General features: G+C 49.2%; 2 protein-coding genes across 10 annotated transcripts in view; one reads left to right on the top strand and one right to left on the bottom strand.

Moving 5' to 3' along the window:
* Abr (ABR activator of RhoGEF and GTPase) overlaps positions 1-12,022 on the top strand; it is a 196,391-nt gene extending 184,369 nt beyond the window's left edge. For all 7 annotated transcript variants that reach the window (XM_021175886.3, XM_021175889.3, XM_021175887.3 and 4 more), the window contains 7 exons: positions 2,796-2,855; positions 3,099-3,208; positions 3,932-4,071; positions 4,874-5,008; positions 5,799-5,904; positions 8,878-9,025; positions 9,559-12,022. In XM_021175886.3, coding sequence (XP_021031545.2) covers positions 2,796-2,855; positions 3,099-3,208; positions 3,932-4,071; positions 4,874-5,008; positions 5,799-5,904; positions 8,878-9,025; positions 9,559-9,648 — 789 coding nt within the window. In that variant the 3' untranslated portion in view covers positions 9,649-12,022. The remainder of the gene's footprint in view (positions 1-2,795; positions 2,856-3,098; positions 3,209-3,931; positions 4,072-4,873; positions 5,009-5,798; positions 5,905-8,877; positions 9,026-9,558) is intronic.
* A 2,119-nt stretch (positions 12,023-14,141) lies between these two features.
* Positions 14,142-22,096, bottom strand: Timm22 (translocase of inner mitochondrial membrane 22). 3 transcript variants are annotated; one of them, XM_085829814.1, is made up of 4 exons: positions 21,992-22,096; positions 19,366-19,562; positions 17,779-17,851; positions 14,142-14,678 (listed from the first exon to the last, which is right to left on the bottom strand). In XM_085829814.1, exons 1-4 carry the CDS (start codon positions 22,068-22,070, stop codon positions 14,602-14,604), a joined length of 426 nt encoding a protein of 141 aa, XP_085685940.1. In that variant the 5' UTR covers positions 22,071-22,096; the 3' UTR covers positions 14,142-14,601. The 3 variants fall into 3 exon arrangements, with proteins under 3 accessions (XP_085685940.1, XP_085685938.1, XP_085685939.1); XM_085829812.1 differs by lacking the exon at positions 21,992-22,096 and adding an exon at positions 21,693-21,982; XM_085829813.1 differs by lacking the exons at positions 19,366-19,562; positions 21,992-22,096 and adding an exon at positions 21,693-21,989.
* Between the last annotated feature and the right edge of the window lie 258 nt (positions 22,097-22,354).

The following is a 22,354-nucleotide window of genomic DNA, read 5'->3' on the forward strand; positions in this document are numbered from 1 at the left end:
GGCACCTTACTCATAACTTTGCTGAGAAAGGCTGGAGCATGTGAACACACAGCCAGGGAAACCCAGCAGGTGGCAGACAGGGTAGACCCTAAAGAGGAGTGAGTCCTGTGGTTCTCCATGAGGGCTTTCTGAGTGAGGGAGCTAGAATGAGACCTAGCACTGGCAGTGGCTCTACCTGTTTTAAAAGCTCCCAGGGAAACAGACTCATGGGTAGAAAACAGCAAACAGGAAGTTTGTGCTAGAAGCAGCTAGACAGACTCCACACCAAGAAGCCTGGTGTCTCTTTTCTGAGTGAATCATGGGCCGGCAGCCACAAAAGCACAGGTGCTGGGTTAGGTGTGTTACATAGTATCCTACAGATTTAGTAAAGACTGTAAGTCCAGGAGATGCTACTGCACCCAGCGCACATTCCCCGGGTCTTATGCACTGCGCAGATTCATTGCACTGTTTTAAGTCTCCGTGTCTCCAGAGGCTCAAGTAGTACGGGGAAAGCTATGGAGGCTTAAACAACATTGGTGGATTATGTTGATTTACTGAGATGATGTGTGTACAAAAGGTCTGTCAAAGTGTCAGACTTACACAGAGTGTTCAAACTGTCAGGCAGCCCTATGAATAAACCAAGGCTTGTCAGTAACTCACCCAAAACCATGAGATAGAAGAGGAGATTCAGGCCAGCCTGACTACTTATCCCCAACATTTCCAAACCCAGGCTCTGTTCATGTGGAGTCAGAAACCAATGGTAGGAGTCAGGGACCATTGGCTCTGTCAAGAGGAAGTGCCAGGTTATAAGGGTGCTAAGATAGGGATGTAAGGAGAGTCTGGCTAGGTACCGGGACCATGAAACAGCCTGAGGCTTCTGCTGGTACTTAGAAAGACTGACTTTTGAAAGGATTGGTTCATAACCCAGGCATGATTCTGCGCATCTGAAATCTCAGCACTCAGAGGCTAAAGCAAAACAGGGGATACATCTGTCTCAGACAGCTGGGGAAGGGCAGTTGAGCTCCCTTGATTGTGTGGATCACTTCTGTGTGGGCACCTTGGAGGCAGGCAGGAAGGCAGAACCAGAACAGACAGAGGCCCTGTCTCTCAGACCCAGCAGTCTAGATGCAGTTAAGGACCCATGAAAGGGAGGGCTGTGGGGCTGGTGAGATGGCTCAGTGGGTAAGAGCACCCAACTGCTCTTCCAAAGGTCCGGAGTTCAAATCCCAGCAACCACATGGTGGCTCACAACCATCCGTAACGAGATCTGACTCCCTCTTCTGGAATGTCTGAAGACAGCTACAGTGTAGTTACATGTAATCAATAAATAAATCTTTAAAAGAAAGGGAGAGCTGTGCTGTAGGTCCAGGATTTTGGGGACAAACATGGAGAGAGAAGGGAGGTTCAGAAAACTAAGGTCAAAGTTGGGGCTTCTGTTGGGATGAAGTAGAATCCTCAGCTTCAAGCCTTCTGAGTGAGAGGGCCCAGGCAGCAGGCATGTCTGCTTTGTTGAAGGCCATCCTGTGAACAGGGGCTCTGCCCAGGGAAGATGTGTGCATGTGCTAGATTCTCCCATGCTACATTTCCCTTAGAGTCTCAATTCCATCCTCTGTGACAAGGAAGTGACTGTTGAACACGGGGCTTGAGCCTCTATAGACTGGATGTAGGCCCAGAGCCAGCCAGGTATAGCCCCAGACCCTGTCAGAGGTGACAGACACCAGAAGGACCTGCGCTCACTCACAACAGCTTTTTTTCTGTGGGGACAGTAGCCTGGTTAGACGCACACCTGTCCCTGAAGGTGCAGAGACTTGCTGACGATCAAAGTGGCGAGGGGGAGTTGAGTTGGCTCTGATGGAGGAGAGGGGCACCTTCTGTGAGACACTGTGCCCATCGCTCTGTGCTCACTACCACATTGTCAGATGGGCCTTGTCATCTTCAAAAGATGAGCTCATTCTTATGTTTAAGTGGATGATGGTGGGTGTTGACTCACTATGGTAATTAGATTCCACCGCATATACTTAAAGAATGATGTCACCACTTCACGAAGTCAATATTTACATTATTCTGGAACTGATCTTTGCAGCTACTTAAACTTGCCATAGAAATGTTGAGATGTTGATTTTTAAACGTTCTGGGGTTGGGGGCCGGCTGAGGTACATTGGTGATGTGGGTACAGCATGGTTTGAGTGCCTCATTCTTCCTCTTGTCTAGTAGGTGCCAAGGGCTAGAGGCCCTCAAGGAAATCGGGAAGCCCTGGTGTGCCCCCTCTCTGAGTGCGGGCCATGCGTGGTGCTCACTTGTGTGCAGTTGTTGTGTCTGTGAAATTAGGCGACAGGGCCCATCTGACTGTGTGGTGGTCATGAACCAGCACTGTATGATGGACAGAGTCTCATTGGGTATCCCTTCTCTTCAGGGATCAGAGGTCCTTCCCTAGGGGATGGAGACGGTGGCTGAGGCTACTTTCTCACAGGGTGATTTCGGGAGGAGCATCTAGGCCTCTGCCTTTCTGACTCTTTTTTTTTTTTTTTAAAGATTTATTTATTGATTATATGTAAGTACACTGTAGCTGTCTTCAGACACTCCAGAAGAGGGAGTCAGATCTCGTTACAGATGGTTATGAGCCACCATGTGGTTGCTGGGATTTGAACTCCGGACCTTCGGAAGAGCAGTCGGGTGCTCTTACCCACTGAGCCATCTCTCCAGCCCCCTTTCTGACTCTTTACCTTTCCTGTAAACAACTGCTGACCAACAGGAGAAGCTGGCCTCTGACCTGCCTTATCTCCTCCCCTCACGTTCCCACCTCTCTGTCTCTGCAGCTGGATCCACAGACAGTAGAAAGCAAGAACTGGCATACGGATGTGATTGAAATGAATGGGGTAAGGACATCTGAACCACATGCCATCCCTGCTGCCATCCTCCCCTGGGTGCTAGGCTGCCTGCGCCTCCCTCAGACCAGTATTCTCCTCTCTTTGGCCACACCCTTCCCCATCCCAGCTGTAGGTGCGCATGGAGCCCTGCCAGCTCGGGGTAGCCCTGTTTGTGGTCTTGGGGAGAGAGGCCCTGTGTTCGGTGATACTCATTCCCTGGGGGGATTTGTACCTACTCAACCCCCTGACCAGATCAAAGTGGAATTCTCCATGAAATTTACCAGCCGTGACATGAGCCTGAAGAGGACCCCATCCAAAAAGCAGACAGGCGTCTTTGGAGTGAAGATCAGCGTGGTGACCAAGTAGGTGCTGTCTTAGAGACCAAGTAGCTTCAGTACCTAGGTGCCAGCCACCTCCCACCTCCCAGCCCCTGCCCTCTGCCCATGCCAGCAGCTTAGTCAGTCAGTACCACAGGCAGCCTGTTTGGAGGCCAGGAATGGCTCCCAGGATACTTTAGAAATAAGCAGGCCAACATGGAAATGGTGGACAGTCTCGAGGGGGAAGCTAGAGTGTCTGTTTCCTGCAGTAAACAAGAAGTGACAGTGACTGTGGACCCATGTTTGGGCTTGGCAGCAGTAAACTGGAGTCAGAGGGTGGCCAGCTGGGAAAGGCCCACACCCTTTTAGGTCACCCTGCCCCTTTGGGCGCTTTGTTCCCAGGTCCTGACCTACCCGGGTCGTGCTGCTTAGCCTCCGTATGAGCATTTTTTTGTTGTGAGCATTTTTATTTATTACATTGCCAGGGCTTGGACCCGGGGTCTCTGAGTTGTTACAGAAGTGCTTTGCCACTGAGCTACCCCCTACTCAAGCACTTCAACCCAATGGGGTGTTCTTTCTTCCACCCTTGCTGTACCTCAGCAAGCAGGCTCTAAGGAACTGGATAGCCTCTTCCCCGGGCCTTCCTTGCCTTGACTCCTGACCCCAAGGGGCTAAAGCTGACCAAGATTGAGATATGCTGTGCAGGAGCTAGAGGGCGCAGCCAGTGTGAGAAGCTCCCTCCATCTCCTCTGCACCCGTGTCCTGCAGGCGGGAGCGCTCCAAGGTGCCCTACATCGTCCGGCAATGCATAGAAGAGGTGGAGAAGAGGGGCATTGAGGAGGTTGGCATCTACAGGATATCAGGGGTAGCCACGGACATCCAGGCCCTGAAGGCTGTCTTTGATGCCAGTGAGTAGGGAGGCCCAGCGGGTATGGGTGGTACCCGAGCAGCTGGTGGAGAGAAGCCTTGGCCAGTGCCCTGTAATTTGTTGCGGCACGAAGGAGGCTGTTTGAGTCCCCTGACAAGTTACATGTCCTGGGTCTTGTCACTTAAGTCTCCCTCATGTTTCTTAACCACGGCTACAGTGAGGATGGCATTTAGAGAGGTCAGGTCACTCCTTCTGGGTTACCCAACTTATCTGTTCCTGAACTGAAATTGAGACCTTTTGACTCCGTAGTATACATTGCTGGCTCAGGCTTCTTCCTCCCTGCTGTCTTCGGACCCTGTTACCATATGGCAGGTCTCTTCTGTGGTGGGTCGGGCTAAGGCACTGGTAGTATATCCAGTGCTCAGGATGCTTGAACTAGGCAGGCAGCCATGATGAGTCCACGTAGGGTAAGGGTAGGCTAGGGGCTGGGAGCATGATGATATATGGCTCCCCAGACCACGTAATTAGGTATGTGCTATGCGGTGTGGGTATCACTGGTATTCTGAGCAACTCATTATGTTCCTCCTTTCTTCTGAGAAGTCACAGCAGATAGACTCTAGCCTGTCCCTTAATGCCCTTGCCCACAGAAAGCAGCTGCATTGACATATCGTAGAGCTTGTGGGCACCATGTATACCCTACCTTCCTAGGAGGAGGCAGCAAAGGAGTGCAGTGCGTAGAGGTTCAAGGGACAGATATAAGGGATGGAAACAGTACTTGGGGCTGCCCCTGAGATGTCTCGGAGGTGAGTGTAGCCTCTGACCTTGCCCCCCCTCCTGTACAGATAACAAGGACATCCTACTGATGCTGAGTGACATGGACATCAACGCCATCGCTGGGACCCTCAAGCTATACTTTCGGGAGCTGCCTGAGCCCCTCCTTACAGATAGACTTTATCCAGCCTTCATGGAGGGCATTGGTGAGGCTTCTGCAGTCTTGAGGGTTGGTTGGGCTGAGTCTCCTAGACTGGTAACATAAAAAGCCAGAGGAAATGCCCCAGGCATTCCTGCCAGTGGCTTGTCCAGAACAGTCTTGTTCTTGTGACTGAAGGACCTGAGAATGAGGTGCAGCCTGCTGAGGCTGGGCCCTTTTTACCTGTCCCGCTGTCCATGTGTCCCTTTTGTGACTCCCCCTTACACACTGATCCTGGAAACACAGGCATTTATGGAAGAAGGCCCTGAGCTGGCAGGGCCTAGAGCTAGAGAAGAAGCTGGTTAAAGCTGTAGTTTACTGGGGACAGCTGTTCTGAACCCCACAGAGTGGCTCTCCTCATTGCCTAGGTACTTGCCAGTGGAGCTCCTGTGACCACCTACAAGGGCCATTTCCAGGCCTGGCACAGTACTCCCTTCTTCTCCTGAGGCAGATAAGACTTGAGACCCTGTAGAGAATGTGAAGCCTAGGGGAGGCTGTTCAGTATAGGCCAGCTTCAGAGCTATTTGACAGAGAACATCCCCACCCCTAGTAATAACTTGCGACTAGTGGATTAAACTAGCATGGAGTCTGGGTTGGGTGGACTGGGGTAATGGTCGGCGAGAAGGGAAGGGAGAGGCTGCTCCCTCAGCCTACCTTCTAGCCATGTTATGAGTCATGGTTGGGCATCCTAGGGAAACCCACTGTTGACAGGTCACACACAGGTCAGGCCTTCCCTCTGCGGTCCAGGCTTCTGGCCTTCCAGGCAGGCCCTGCCCTAGCGCTTTCTCCTCCTGCAGCCCTGTCCGACCCTGCTGCCAAGGAGAACTGCATGATGCACCTACTCCGCTCCCTGCCCGACCCCAACCTCATCACCTTCCTTTTCCTGCTGGAACACTTGAAAAGGTAAGGAGGAGGGCTGGTGAGATGGCTCAGCAGTTAAGAGCACCGACTGCTCTTCCACATGGTGGCTCACAACCATCCATAACAAAAATCTGATGCCCTCTTCTGGAGTATCTGAAGACAGCTACAGTGTACACACATATAATAAATAAATAAATCTTTAAAAAATTTATTAAAAAAAAAAAAGAAAGAAAAGGTAAGGAGAGACAGGGCCCAGCCCAGAGCAGCTGCCTGTCCTGTCCCACCAGACCAATCAGCTCCACCTCCTGGGTCCTGGCCTGTGCTAGGCCACCCGCAGCAGGCTGAGCGCTTGTTTCTCCCCGTCCTGAGCTCACACTTGGTTGTTGGGAAACTGGCTGCTAATTGCAGCATAAAATAATTGGCCATGGTACCATAGCACATGCCTGTGGTCAAGATGCTGAAGCAGGGGGATGCTTGAACAATCAAGAACTAGCTTGGGAAACATAAGGAGACTCTCATAGAATGGTAGGGTGAACCAAAGGGCCTCAGGTGGGTTTAATCTGTGGGCCCCAAAAGCAGCCATTTATTTAGTTAGTACAACTTTTTGTTCTGTTTACATTTATTTATTGTGTGCATGCGTGTATGTATGTGTGGTTTGCATGTGGAGATTGTAGAAATCGTCTCTATTATGTAGCTTCTGAGGGCTGGACTCGGTATCAGAATTGGCAGTAAGGGCCTTTAGCCACTGAGCCGTCCTGCTAGCCCAGTGGAGCATTTTTTAAGTGAAATAGAAAGGGCAGCAGAAGGGTGAGCTCCAGGCAAAAAGATTGCTTTATTCCATTACCTGTCTATGTGTCCTGGGTTGTTACATCATCTGATGTGTTCATTATGAGTCAGTTAAGAATTTGAAGCCTTCTGGTCTTGGCCCATACATTATGAAACAAGGAAACTGAGACCCTAAGCCCAGCAGGGACTTGCTTGGCTTAGCTGTAAAATTGTACTTAATACCCACATCTTCCAAGTCCTAAACTAAGGCCCTTCTCACCTTCCCTTACCCCTCCTATGGTCAGGGCAAACCAGAGCTGTTAAGCTGACATCACTGTTTAGTACTGAACTTAGTACCAGCCTGTCCTCATCACTCACTTTTTAGCCCAGGACTAATTACAGACACCAGTTGGAAGGAGGTCACTTGGTATTCCTTAAATCCACTTGCTACCGTGGGCCAGCGCCTCTGAGCTCATCCCCTCATCTGGGTGCTGGCTGTGGTTCAGGCAGGCCAGGCTCTGGAGGGCCAGTGGGAACCTAGTCACAGCTGGCGCTGGAGTCTTGTTTTTCCCATCATGAGACAATGTCCCTCCCTCTGGTTTGGCCAGGACCAAAGTCGCAACCAACTAGTTTGGTGAACATTGTGAGAGGACATGCTGAGGAGGCATGGGAAGGGAGGATTGTGCATTATTAGGTTTTCCATCCTGGGAACTGGGCGTGTGTGTGTGTGTGTGTGTGTGTGTGTGTGCATTATTAGGTTTTCCATCCTGGGAACTGGGCGTGTGTGTGTGTGTGTGTGTGTGTGTGTGTGTGTGCATTATTAGGTTTTCCATCCTGGGAACTGGGCCCGTGTGTGTGTGTGTGTGTGTGTGTGTGTGTGTGCATTATTAGGTTTTTCATCCTGGGAACTGGGCCCGTGTGTGTGTGTGTGTGTGTGTGTGTAACTGGGCGTGTGTGTGTGTGCGTGCGTGTGTGTGTGTGCACGAGTGCGCATGTAGAGGCTAGCCAGCTGCACAGCTGTGTGTGTGTGTGTGTGTGTGTGCGTGCGTGTGTGTGTGCGCACGAGTGCGCATGTAGAGGCTAGCCAGCTGCACAGCTGTGTGTGTGTGTGTGTGGAACTGGGCCCGTGTGTGTGTGTGTGTGTGTGCGCACGCGCGCGCACAAGTGGGCATGTAGAGGCTAGCCAGCTGCACAGCTGTGTGTGTGTGTGTGTGTGTGTGTGTGGAACTGGGCCCGTGTGTGTGTGTGTGTGTGTGTGTGTGCGCGCGCGCACACGAGTGCGCATGTAGAGGCTAGCCAGCTGCACAGCTGTCTGCTGGCACTACATTTGCCTGTTTCCAAAGTAATCAGCAGGCACATTTGCGACTCCTGGTGGGAGAATAGGATGAGAGGCCCTGTCCAGGGTTTGTGTGTATGGCAGCGCCAGAAACATTTCCTAGTATGGAGTCGGGGGAGGTCCAAAGTTTCTTGGTGTGTTTGGTGATACTGAGCCTTCCTCAACAGTAGCCAGAGATGGCAGTTCCCACTGTCACCCAGGGGACAGATCAACCTAGTTCATTACATAATAGAAGGGGAGATCTGGAAAGAGTCAGAGCAGGCCCATGAGCAGGCTCTTCAGAGAAAATGGGGAATTCAGCCTCCAGACCTGCCTGTGGTGTAGACTGTTCCTGCTACAACACAGCCTGGATAACTGTAGGCTCAGCTAGCAGCTGCCTCTGGGCAGCAGGTCCTCCCTGCTCTGCCCTCTCCACTGCTGACTTCCCATAACTGTGCTACTGTTGGGCTCTGGAGTGGCTCCTGGGGAGACTACTCATCGCTCAGAAACCAGCTCTAGCACCTATTAGCTGTGTGACTGACTGTAGGGACATCATTAAACCTCTTATTTGGTTCCCTCACCTCTGTAGAGGGGATGACGACAACATACAGGATTACAGGAAGAGTTCTTAGAGCTGTCTCCATCTTATCTAAGTCAAGAGGGATGCCATTGGTAGTGGTTAGTCCTTAGGCTTGGCAGTTTTCCATCAGCATGGCACATAGCTTAGGAGCTAGTAGGGGTATGTTACAGCAGCCAGTATACTAGGACATAGCTGGGACCTCAGTCTCTTTGCCTAATGTCTTTCCTACCTATTGGAAGGGAGGTTAGGTGTCTGCCACTTTGATGTCTTTGAGGGAGCTTCTACAAGTACCTTTAGTTTCTTGGGGCTCCTGTGGCCGCTGAGGAGTGACTCTGTTCGCCTTCTTTTCTCTCAGGGTTGCCGAGAAGGAGCCCATCAACAAGATGTCACTTCACAACCTTGCCACGGTGTTTGGCCCCACGTTACTGAGACCCTCAGAAGTGGAGAGCAAAGCACATCTCACATCAGCTGCAGACATCTGGTCCCATGATGTCATGGCCCAGGTACTACCAGCACTGTGTAGGAGGCCCCACCTCCCCTGCTAGGCAGCTGAATTGATGGTATATAGGGTGCCCAAGCACTTGGCTGCAGAGCACCCTTCCTGCTCAAGGCAAGACAACAATGTATGAGTCTACACATGGTTGAAAAATGTCTGTCCCAGGTGCTAGCTGTTTTCCTGATGGCTTCAGTCTCAGGGACAGAAGACTGAGGGCTGGGGATTGACCTCATGTGTGAAAGCCCCAGGGTTGCTTTCAGGGTCAAGAGGCTCACCTTCAGCACCCATCTCAGGCCCATGCTGAAAGCTTTTGACTTAGAAAAGGAAGTGGCTCCCTGACCCTTGACCCTGCAGCACCCACTTTGCTGTAAATGAGCAAAGGGATTTGGGCTTCAGGGAGAGGGGAAGAAGCCTGAGTGAGTCTAGGGAGTGACGTGGGAACTCTTGGCTGTGGCCTGGCAATCATTCCTTTTCAGCATAGCAGGGGAGGAGGGTCTGGAACGCGAGGACCCCAACTTCAGTCTCCCTGTCTCCTCACAGGTCCAGGTCCTCCTCTACTACCTGCAGCATCCCCCCATTTCCTTCGCAGAACTGAAGCGGAACACACTGTACTTCTCCACAGACGTGTAGCCTGGGGTGGGCAGCTGTGGGGGCGGCCAGGGCCAGCCCTCCAGCCAGGCCCCGATATAGACTTGAAAGACTGCAACAGAAACTCCCCAGCCTAGCACTCCAGAGTCCAAGGGAAGCCACCTTCCAAGAACTGGAACATGTGCATCTTTTGTGCCACCTTGTACAAAGCCAGCTGACCAGCCCCCGCCTCCTCACCACACCCCAGCTCCTATCTTCTGTACCTGAGTGTGTCTGATGCTCCGTGCTGTCCAGGAATTGTTTTATGTATTATTGTCATTGCAGAAAAGGTAGTGGCCGAGCTGGTATGGGCACAGACAGATTGCTTTGTTCTTTCATTTCTCCCAGCACTCACTTTCTGCCTGAGTCCGGTCCAAGGACTTTTACTTTGCTCTGTGTGACTGCTGCCAGCTTCTCCTCTCCTGGCCCTGCTCCCAGATTGCAGCCTCCCTGCAGTGTCTGCCCTTGCCACCTCCCAGCCTGCTGCATGCATGTGCAGCATGGGCTTTTGCTCCATCACCGCAAAGTTCTGCAGGGCCCTGGGCAGTGCTGGCCTGTCTGACGTGCTGCGTGCTGCCCTTGGCCTCCTCGCTCTCCATGTGTGGAAGCACATCTCATCTACTTTCCTTGCTGTCTGTGCAAATGCTGAACAAGGAGACAGACACACACTAGTCCTCAGCACAGGGCTGGAGAGCTCATTTCTGGAATGTTCTATTTGAGAATTGCCATTTCTGGGGTTTGTCTGTTCTATCTCCTTCCTACCAGTCGGCATCTTCAGCTGTTTCTTCTATTGCTGGATTTTCTGTTCCTTTTCCCCGGTGTTCTGTTTTCTTTGAGTGTAATGACCCACAAGTGTCCTGCCATTAAGAGAGGTCAGGATTGCACCTGAAGGGTATGGTGGGCACCCAGGCTGTGAAGGAAAAAGATGAGTGGAGCGGCCAGCAGTGGCAAGTCAAGGGAAGCCAGTCTTCAGTGTAAGGACCCGCAGAGGCTTTCCTAGTGTACATTCTCCTGGAGGGCAGCTTCTGTGGCTGAATCAGGTGTCCAGGTGAAGACAGGCCCTGTCCTGGAACCTGGAAGCACACATACCTCGTGGTACTTTTGCCTTAGATTTTACACTCTCAACAGCCAAGCACTGCCACGGGGTAGCCACAATGCCATGCATGCTCCAGAGCCTAGGAACAGCAGACAGAACCCAGTTGGAATGCTTCTACCCTGGCTTCTAAATTCAGGCCTGTGGGTAATCCCAAGTATACAGGAAATTGTGGGGTAGGCTGTCTCTCGTGAATTGAATTCTGCTGGGGCTATAGAGCATCCGGTCGGCAGCTGTCATTCCCGGCTCTGTGACCTACTGCTTGGTACTAAAAAGGAGTTTTCTTCCAAAAGCACTGTTTCCAGTCTGAGTAGGAGCTACCAGCCTGTGGCAATCAGCAGGGAAAGACAGGTGCTCCTGTCATAGGGGCTTGAGCTACCACACAGCTTTCTGGATCTTCTATATGGCAGAGTTCATTCTTGGCCCTCAGGATTGGGGAGACCAGCTCTCATTGTGTGTGCTCAGGGCTAAGTCTAAACAAGGGTTTGCTGGCCCCCAAGCTGTTGTTTGTTAGGTGAGGTTTAAGTAGGGCTCTTCTGGTCCTGTGCATACCTATTGCCTTTGACAGAACGGTACAGTTTGTTTATGCAGGAGGACGGCATGCCAACTTCCCAGCTGCCTACTAGCAGTTTAACAAGGAGCCTTGCTGTCTCAGACAGGTGAAAGAAAATGTCATGCATGTGAAGATCACATCTGCCACTACCTTGGCACTCAGGTGCTGGTATGGGCGTTTTTGCTTCCAACGGATTGACAGTAACAAATTCTCAAAGCTTGACTGGAGCTGGCTGCAGCTCAAAACAGTGCCTCCTGCCTCTTTAGACCTGGGCTGCTCGGCACCAGCGACTGCAGCCCCAGCTTGCTTAAGCAGTGTAACAGCAGGGAAGCTGGAGGAACTGAGAACTATTAAAAGTTCCTATTATTTATAAATTCCACCCAAAGTGGACAGAGTCAGGTGCCAGGCCTGATCTGAAGTGCACCAAGGAAGTATCTGGTGGTTCTCCTGAGATGGGGGCCTTGCAGCCCAGCACCCCCTCACTGCCAGCAGGGCACCAGGAGACAGGGTCCAGGAATCCAGGTATGCCTGTACTTGCTTGGGCAACGACTGAGGGCTGCCAGCTTTTGCTGACAAGGTAGGATGGGACCCCCAATAAGTGGGTATGGATATATTTTTTTTTGTTTCTGTTCTGTTTAAACTTATGTAGATTATTATAAATTGATGTAAACCATGTGAGAGGGAAATGTTAATAAAAAAATTGCAAAGCCTCAACATTTGCACAAAACTCAGCCCCATGGTGTGGTTGTTTGTGTTCTCAGTAGTCCAGGAAAGACCACCAATCTAAATATTTAAATCCTTCCAGCTGCACCCAGATGTGTTTCCAGGAACCTGTTTATCTGTCTAACCTTGCACCTCCTTTCTGACTTTTGAAGACTGTGGCAGTTGAGGGAGAAAGCTGCCTCTCTCTGTGGACGCATTTCTAAGTCACTGCTGCAGTCGTTCACTTCATGGGATACTCACTATGGGCCTGGTCACAAGTGTGCCTGGAAAAGATGACAGAGGTAGCCCACTGGCCTTCCACTACTTATGTTTTCCTCAAAACATTTCTGTGCCAAGGTAGCTGTGATGGCAGCATTTCTTGTACTGGCGCTCATGTGAAAGAGCAGCTGGTAAAAGACCTCAGGCACCCAAGCACTTTGACAGGTAGCATGTCTTTTATGGTAGGCTTCTGTTGAAGTTGCCTGTCAGAGATCTGCACCCTCCAACCACTACCAAGAGCCTACACTCCTTTAGGAGACCCAATAGGGTTTGTGTGGGACTTACACCAGCTGAAGCCATTGGACACTGTTTATTCTAGAGATCAGGAACAGATGTGTCTGCTAACTGCTGTTTGGTTTATGAGCTCATACTGACCCCCGGCCATCTAAAACAGGAAGCTATTCATCTCCTCTTGATTGAATGGTCCACGTGGACAAGGCTTGGCTTGTTCAACTGATGGCTACAGACAGCTGAGGCCCCTCTGTGCCAAGGTAGCTGTGATGGCAGCATTTCTTGAACTGGCGCTCATGTGAAAGAGCAGCTGGTAAAAGACCTCAGGCACCCGAGCACTTTGACAGGTACCAGGTAGAGTCCATCCTTGCATCAAGTGTTCCTAGGTGAAGGATTTACAGACAATACAGGAAGCACTCCTAAGCCTGTTTCCAGAGCTCTGGGGTAGGCGCGACTGAAGCTCTGTGCTTATGAAATAGGGCAGGCATCATACAGAATTCACTGCAGATTAGAGGCAGGGAGATTGACTAATTGAGTACTTGCCTTGGAGTCTTTCCTCGGCAAAGGAATGAAAAGGATTCAGCAAAGAGCCCGAGCCCCGTGCACTCACCCGTCCTAAGGAGACAGCAAAGATGTTACTCTGGATCTGATATCATTATTCACATATAAATACACACCCAGATGACCAATGTTGAAGTCGAGTCTTTGAACTCTGCTTAAGGTTGAGTGAAGATGAGGAAGCAAGCAAAGCAAGGGTGGAAGGGTTGCTATACAGCAGGGGAAAGACTGCTGGCTGAAGGCAGCCAGTTCCAGGCCTCGGCTGAGCCTCCTACACAGCCGCAGGAGGTAAGGACTGAGCCCGTTAGTTCCACCTTCACCCACACGCTACAGTAAACAGTTCAGTGGCACAGCCCAAACATAAAAGGCTCGTTCTCTGCCATGGTATGAGGCTGAACTGTTGAATAACAGTAATAAAAAACAAACCACCAAAAGCCAAAGAAAAGCTTAGCGGAGAACAAGGGTGGTGGTGAACAGGCCTCTGCCATCTGATCTGGGCCAGTAGCTACAGTATGACTGACTCAGCTGGCAGGGTGACCACAGTAAGACATTTCACCAGGGTTCAGTAAGCTGTAGGCATGACCATCGGCCAATCCAATGCCTTTGAGGAGGCAGGGGAGTTACCACCGTGTTGCAGTACATCCAGGAACATGGCTAGACTTTCTAGCTTTTTTTTTTCCTTGCTGATGGAGTGGCTGTGGTAACAAAGATGCAGCTTCCACAGACGCTAAGAGCAACGCTCCCAGAGTTCCTTAGAGGTTTCCTAGCCTTTCCATTGGACTTGTCACTCTTTGGGCCAGCTGGCATCTTTTGTCAGAGGTGTAAAATCTGAAAAACTAGCTCCTAATAATAGTACATCTGCCTTAAAAAAAATTGGGTAATTTTGCCTGCATGTGTGTATGTCTGCACCACTCAGGTGCCCTCAAAGGCCAGAAGAGAACCTTAGATCTCTGGAACTAGAGTTACAGATGGTTGTAACCCACAGTGTAGGTGCTGGGAACCAAACCTGGGACCTCTGGTATTAACTACTGAGCCTTCTCACAGCCCCCATATACATATTTTTAACAAGGACAGCAAAGATACTGAAATCACATAATTGCCTCGATGGATGGCACAAGTTTACTTTGCCCTGCCCTGGGACTCAGGATGGATGCTCGCACACAGAAGGAAGAAGAGTTTCCCGGCTATGGGCAAACACTGCCACTTCCCTATTCAAAGCTGGGGAGCGGAGCCAGGTCAGAACTGAGCCTGGTTCAAAGCTTAATGTGTAACAGTCCACACACTGCCTCCTGACACACTGCAAGGAGACAATCTGCCATACCACCTCCCCTGAAAAACCTGGTTGGAATTCAGAAGTAGAAAAGTATAGTTGTTCCAATGGCTGCAAAGAGTGAGCAAGCAGCAGGGTGTGTCCTTCACACTTCCAACTGTAGAGGGATGCACTTGGCTTCACCCCTGAAGCAGTCCAAGTGTGTAGAAACTGCTCCACAGAGCAGCTCCAAAGGTGGCTGGCGTCCTCCTTCCTTCCCGGCTGTTTCCTTCAGCGTAGGTAATAATCGATTGCAGCAGAGAAAGCAGCAAACCCTCCACAACCTATGGCCCCGGCCTTTACTCCAGCTGCAGAGCAAACACAGCAGCAGCGTTACCACTGTAATGGGTGCTGGGTTAGGACTGCACTTGTAAGTTTGTACCGCAGATGCATAGAAACCAATTTAAGCATGTTAAATCATCCGAACTATAATGCCTCGTTAAGATTTCAATGAAGGGCTGGTGAGATGGCTCAGTGGGTAAGAGCACCCGACTGCTCTTCCGAAGGTCCAGAGTTCAAATCCCAGCAACCACATGGTGGCTCACAACCATCCGTAACGAGATCTGGCGCCCTCTTCTGGAGTGTCTGAAGACAGCTACAGTGTACTTACATATAATAAATAAATAAATCTTTAAAAAAAAAAAATTTCAATGAAGTGGTTCTGGAGAGATGGTTCAAGCAGTTAAGAGCATTGGCTACTCTTTCCAAGCACCACCAGGGTTCAATATCCAGGACCTACATGGCAGTTTACAACTGTCTGTAGGTCCAGTTCCAGAACATCTGGCACCCTCATACAGATATCCATGCAGACAAAACACTAATGCACGTGAAATAAACATAAATCTTAAAAAAGATCTCAATGAAGCAACATATGCCACCCAAACCAGCGTGCTTCATCTAACTATACTTATGCTTAGCTTTTCTCATTCCAAACAGTTACTGTTTCCAGTCACATGGACCTAGCCCTTCAGTCAGAAGAGTGGTTAAGGGAAGTAGTCCTTGGAATCAAATGAAAGCATATGGCCTTATACCCTGATCTGTTTATGGAGGAAATTCCTGGGAAGGTGATCAAAGCAATCCTGAGGGGAGCTGAGCTCGCAGCCCCGATGAAGCTACACTATGAAAGACCAAAAGAGAAGCCTCTCTGCCAACCAAACATGGCTCTGAGGAGCTAGTGCAGCTTTAATGACAGCAAATCACTGGCTCTCAGATGAGAGGCTTGGCTTTGGGTAAGTCAAGCTGTGAGTGATGGAGAGCGGCCCAGCAATACATACTGCTTCTAGGAGCATCCAGTGCTTGAGGCCAGTGCTATACACTTGAACAGGGACGGGGTGAGGATGGTTTATTTCTAGCTGATAACATTTCTAGGATGTCTACTCATAGCTTTCTTCTGTCCTGATCTCCTTCCTTCCTTTCTTTCTTTCTTTCTTTCCTTATTTATTTATTTATTTTGTTTTTCTTTTGTTATTTTAGACAGGGTTTCCCTGTGTAGCCCTGGCTGTCCTGGAACTCACTTTGTAGACCAGGCTGGCCTTGAACTTGGAAATCCGCCTGCCTCTGCCTCCCAAGTACTGGGATCAAAGGCGTGCGCCACTACTGCCCAGCTCTCCCATTTTTTTATGTGTATGTGTGTGTGTACATGGGTGCCTGAGGAGGTCAGGAAAGAATGTTGGGTCCTCTGGAGCTGCAGTTACAGGTAGCTGTGACGGGTTCTGGAAGCTAACTCTGCAACAATAATACATACCTTTAACCTCCCGGCTGAGCCACACCTCTAACCTGCTGCATTGATTTTTTGAGACAAGGTCTTATGACTCCTCCTGAGCACTGGACTTACAGGTATGTGCCAACAATTCCAGTGTGCATGTAGGTTTCAGATAATATAATCTAAGAGTCCCCAACGACAGTAAGACACAGCTATTAAAATTCATATACACAGGCTGGCGAGATTGCTCAGCAGGTAAGAGCACTGACTGCTCTTCCAAAGGTCCTGAGTTCAAATCCCACCAACCCGTAATTAGATCTGACACCCTCTTCTGGTGTGTCTGAAGACATCTACATTGTACTTATGTATAATAATAAATAAATCTTTGAAAAGAATAAATAAAATTCATATACAAAATTAAAACTGGGCTGGGGCTGTAGCTCAGTATGAAAACTCATGCTCAGCCGGGCGTGGTGGCACACGCCTTTAATCCCAGCACTTGGGAGGCAGAGGCAGGTGGATTTCTGAGTTTGAGGCCAGCCTGGTCTACAGAGTGAGTTCCAGGACAGCCAGGGCGACACAGAGAAACCTTGTCTCGGGGGAAAAAAAAAAAGAACAACTCATGCTTAGTGTTTACAAGGCCCTGGGTCTGGTCTGCAGAACTGCAAAACAAACAACCCCCCCCACCCTGCAACTGTATGAAATTAAGAGAAAAAGATGTTCAGACACTTGAAATGCCATGAAATGAATGTCAGCACAGTCTGAAAGTGTGGACAAATGAACTGCTCAGGGCTGAGTAACCTCGCTAGGCCTCTGCACCATCCTACATGCCAACACAGTACTCACTGTGAGAACGTCATTTCACACAGCTAATATGGAAGCTCTTTTTTTTTTTTTTTCTATGAAAGATCTGGTTTTATGGTTAGGTAGAGGTAATTTCCCCATCCCAGGGGGCTTCCGACACAGCAGGAGACACTTTTAGTGGTCTGATCTGAAGATGCTATGAGCATCTGGCCAAATGCACTTGACTCCATTCCACACACCAGCAAAGATTTACCTGGGGGCTGGAGAGATGGCTCGGCATTAAAAGGGCACTTGTTCTCTCAGAGGACCCAGGTTTGGTTCCTACCAGCCATATGGCTTACTTAAAACTGTCTGTAGGGGGCTGGTGAGATGGCTCAGTGGGTAAGAGCACCCGACTGCTCTTCCGAAGGTCCAGAGTTCAAATCCCAGCAACCACATGGTGGCTCACAACCATCCGCAACAAGATCTGGCGCCCTCTTCTGGAATGTCTGAAGACAGCTACATTGTACTTACATATAATAAATAAATAAATCTTTAAAAAAAAAAAAAAAAAAAAAAAAACTGTCTGTAGTTCCAGTCCAGGGAACTTGATGCCCTCCTCTGGCACCAGGTACACATGTGAGGAACAGACATATATACAGGCAAAACACCCATACAAAATAAAGTTTTCTTAAAAAAAAAAAAAAAAAGGATTTTATGTGGTCCAGAATCTCTAGAGGCCAGGGATGAGAAAGCCTAGCATGGATGGAGATGCTAGCAAGTTTCCAGAACCGAGCTTACACAGAAGCAGCCGGGACTTATTTGTCAGAGAGAGGGAAGAGTATCAGGCATCCTTAGAACACTCACATTGGGAAATATCAACATCACCACAAAAGAAACCCACTCGAGAGCTGTTTACTAACCTCGGAAGCCGATGGCTCCACCAGTGATGCAGCCGCCGATGACGCTGTTCTTCCAGTCCGACTTTCCCCGGTACTGTGGGTGGAGAAATGCTGGTTAGGGCCAGGGAACCGAGCCAGGCAAGACGACTAAGGAAGAAAACACAGCGCTCCCAGCTGCCCACTTTAGTCCTACTCAAACCTTGATTTCAAAAGGGCCATTCCCAAAATTTGTATGTGCTTATACATGGTTCCTGCAGGGGGCACCAGAGAGCTGACGTCAAGTCTAGCATTTGGGAAGTAAAATTTCTCATGTTCTCCAGTATAATTTGAAATCATTTATTACGATTACCTGGATTGGGGATGTGGTCCAGTGGTCGAGCACTTGCCTTCTATGCATAAAGCCCCAAGTTCAATCTACAGTACCAAATAAATAAGAAACAAAACAAAACCAAAAACACTTGCCTACAGAAGACTTTTTAAAAAGTGAAAACCGGGGCTGGTGAGATGGCTCAGTGGGTAAGAGCACCTGACTGCTCTTCTGAAGGTCCAGAGTTCAAATCCCAGCAACCACATGGTGGCTCACAACCATCTGTAACCGAGATCTGGTGCCCTCTTCTGGAGTGTCTGAAGATAGCTACAGTGAACTTACATATAATAAATAAATAAATCTTAAAAAAAAAAAAAAAAAAAAGTGAAAATCGGGCTGGAGAGGTGGCTCAGTGGTTAAGAGCACTGACTGCTCTTCCGAAGGTCCTGAGTTCAAATCCCAACAACCACATGGTGGCTCACAACCATCTATAATGAGATCTGATGCCCTCTTGTGGGGTGTCTGAAGATAGCTACAGTGTACTTACATATAATAAATAAATAAATATTTTTTAAAAAGTGCAAAACCCGAGTTATAAATATGTCAAAAGTTCACATTAGGGACTATTTTTTTGGATGAACAATAACAAAATTGACATTTTAAAGTGTTTACATTAAGGGAAAGTCTTCCTATCTAGCCCAATCTGGCCCAGATCTCATGATCCTCTGCTTCAGTTCCTGAGTGCAGAAGCTGTAAACACAGACATCTAAGGCTAGACATCTCTGATCTGCATTCTGAAGGAACACCCAAGAACACAGCTCTTTTACAAGTTGTCCCATGGGCCAGGCAGTGGTGGCGCATGCCTTTAATCCCAGCACTTGGGAGGCAGAGACAGGTGGATCTTTGGAAGTTCTAGGCCTACCTGGTATATGTAGTGAGTTTCAGGCAATCCAGAGTTACAATGTAAGACCCTGTCTCCAAAACGGAGGGTGTGTGGTTGGAGAGATGGCTTGGTAGTTAAGAGCATTGGCTTGTCTTCCAGAAAGACCCTGGCTCAATTCTCTAGACTTACATGGCAGCTAACAACTGCCTGAAGCTCCAGTCCCAAGAGACCGGATACCCTCCCCTGGCATCTTCACTTCCCAGGCATACACGAGGTACACATACATACATGCTGGCAAAACATTCATGCACACACACACACACACAACATGTTTTTAACCTGATTTTTAAAGAAAAGATAATTTAAAAGAGTACAGTGGCAACAGAAAGGGCTTTCTTAAAATGCAAGAGGCACTTACAGACTCTACCAGACACTCAGTACATGAAAACATGGCGCCCACAATGGCAAAGTTTTTGGCGTAGGACATTCCTCTCTGTCCCATGTCTTTCAGGACTTCTTTTGCAGTTGGTGTCCGGTAAGGGTCCTTTGGGTCAAAGCCTACGTTGGTATCAATGCCAGCAGTAAAGATGCCAAACGCGCCTCCCAAGACAAACCCTAGAGGCAAGCAGAGAGAAGAGTTCTTTCGCACACTCTCTGAATGACCATTTTGAGGTGAGAACTGAAGATGGCCTTTGAGTCTCTTGGTCTCAATCCCGATCCTGCCTCCCCTACAGCACACAGTCGGAGTCTATCCCCCCAATTCCTCTAGCATTTCTTCCTCCTTCCATTCTTCTGACTTTCAGCTTTCAGTTGCCAACGTTGCACATCATCCCTTGACCATGACAACATTCACAGTCACTCAGTAAGCATCATGCACCAGGTATTCTGGGATACTCCTTATTTTTCACAATAACTTGTGAGGTAGATGTTATTATCTCCCCTTTCTGGCTTTTTTGTTTGAGACAGTATGAGCCTCACTATGTAATACTGGCGGGTCTGGAACTTGCTATTGTAAAACAGGTAAATCAAGAGATACCGCTGCCTCTGCCTTCCAAGTGCTTGGATTAAAGGTGTGTTCAAGTGCCAACTAGCTGGCCTCTCTAAACCAAACCTTGGAGAGGCTAAGTAACTGCCTCCAAAGTCACATGACTCTTAAGTGTGGAATCTTATGTTGCTGTCGACAAATGACTTGGCTGAGCCTTGGACAATTCTTTGTGTGTATGTGGGTGTAGGCCTGAGGTCAATCCTGGGGTGTCATTCCTCAGGAACTATCCACTAATTTCTTTTTGTTGTTGTTGTTGGTTTTTTTTTCAAGACAGGGTCTCTCTGTGTAAAAGCCCTGGCTGTCCTGGAACTCAATATGCAGACCAGGCAGGCCTCAAACTCAGAGATTCATTCCCCTGCCTCTTCCTCTTCAGGGCTGGGCTTAGAGGTCCCGGTCACCTCAGCCAGCCAAACCTGGCTTTTTTGCAGAGATGCTGGGAACTGAACTTAGCCCTTCATGGTTGCATGACAAGCACTTTACCAACTGAGCTTGCTCCCCAGCCTTTTCTACATGATGTCTTCTCAGGATGATTACCTCAAGACCAATGTAAGCTCAGGGAAGCCTGATACCTCCTCTCCCACAATTTCTTGCTTTCCAATCACTCTAGCTCCCAAACTCTCTCTTCTTTCTACTACCTTTTTTTTTTTCTACTACATTTTTTGAAACTTTGTTTTGTTTGGTTGTTTGGGGTTTTTTGGCTTGTTTGTTTATTTTGATTTTTGAGTTAGTGTCTCTATTATGGAGCCCCAGCTGTCCTGGAATTCACTATATAAACTAGGCTGACCTGGAACTCTGAGATCTGACTGCCTCTTCCTCCCTGCTTTTTTTTTTTTTTTTTTTTTTTTTTGGTTTTTACGGACAGGGTTTCTCTGTGTGTAGCCCTGGCTGTCCTAGAACTCACTCTGTAGACCAGGCTGGCCTTGAACTCAGAAATCTGCCTGCTTCTGCCTCCCAAGTGCTGGGATTAAAGGCACGTGCCACCACTGCCTGGCTAGTGTTTTTCATTTGTAATGAAATTTGAATTCATCTACAAATATGCCTAACCTTTTCACCTGCACATTTTAAATATGCTGTACATCCTCAAATCGTCAAAACGTTACTGTGTGTGTGTGTGTGTGTGTGTGTGTGTATGTGTGTGTTGGGGGTTGTTAATGTCTATCCCAGCCCCACCCCGTCTGTCTAATCATACTGGTCTTCATTGTTTTTTGTTTTATTTTGAGACAGGGTGTCTCTATGTAGCTCTGTCTGCCTGTCTGTCTCAGCCCCTCCCCCACCCATCCCCTCACCCTCGTAGCCTGGGCCACCACCACCCAGCAATAATTTCCAAGCTCCAAACTTCTGCCTTAAGGACAATTTTGCAACTCCCTATGTGTCTACAGCATTCTCTCTGGGTCCTAATATTAGACCTTCAGGGCTCCTGTCGGCTCATGATAGTTACATAGTAACATGTTAAATGAATGAATGAATGAAATGACAAACAAACGAACGACAGAAAGCAACTACTTAGGATCCTGCATACCCTGACTGTGAATGTTAATCCCAGGGACAAGAGAGACATCTCCGGGTTCAAGGAGCAAGTCCGGGTGCAATCAAGGTCGACACCTACAGGTTCCTTGCCTCCTAAACGCGTTGTCTTGACAAGGTATCCTAAGGCTCTTCAAGCCCTCAGCATCCCAAGGGCCCTTCGAGCCTCGTCTCACCTCCTACACAGGCCAGCACAGCCTTGAAGGCACAACTTTCCATTGCCCTCTCGATCATCTTCTGCTCCTCGCTCTTGGCAGGACTCGGGATCCCGCCCAGGCTGCCAGGCTCCAGAAGCCGGGGCTGACGCTTGTCGCCCACCAGGTACTGAAGAAGAAGGCTGTACTGCAACGGAGCTTCGGCGGAACCCGCCGCCTCAGGAGCTGAACCCCCGGCCTTGGGGGCGGTAGCCGCCATGACCGTAGGGGCTCTAGTACCTTTCACTTCGTATTTCCCACAGCGGATTCCACACGCTTACCTAGGCGTCCAGCCAGAGTGACGACAACGGCAGATTCGCCACACTGAGGAAGGTGTAAAAGCAAAGTCTGACTGTGCATCAGCGTCGAGGGAGCTATTGTGCTTCCTCAACGCCTCTTTAAACAGTTGCCAAGTTTGTAAGACATTGCTAAAAGTAATCAGACAAGACTCAATATCTTAAGAACACCCCTCAACTAGGGGCTCCATTGCGGTGCGTGCCGGGATTTGTAGTTCTAACTCGAACATCTGACTACACTTCCCAGAAAGCCGTGCGTGCTCACTGGCCATGCTACTTCCTTTGAAAACTAGAGAAGCAGCCGAAGAGCGGTCGGGCTCCTGCTAGGCTGCAGTTCGTTGAGCTTGC

The sequence above is a fragment of the Mus caroli genome, unplaced genomic scaffold, assembly GCF_978045245.1.
Source record: "Mus caroli unplaced genomic scaffold, Mus_caroli_1 scaffold_13, whole genome shotgun sequence".
Taxonomy (NCBI): Eukaryota; Metazoa; Chordata; class Mammalia; order Rodentia; family Muridae; genus Mus; species Mus caroli.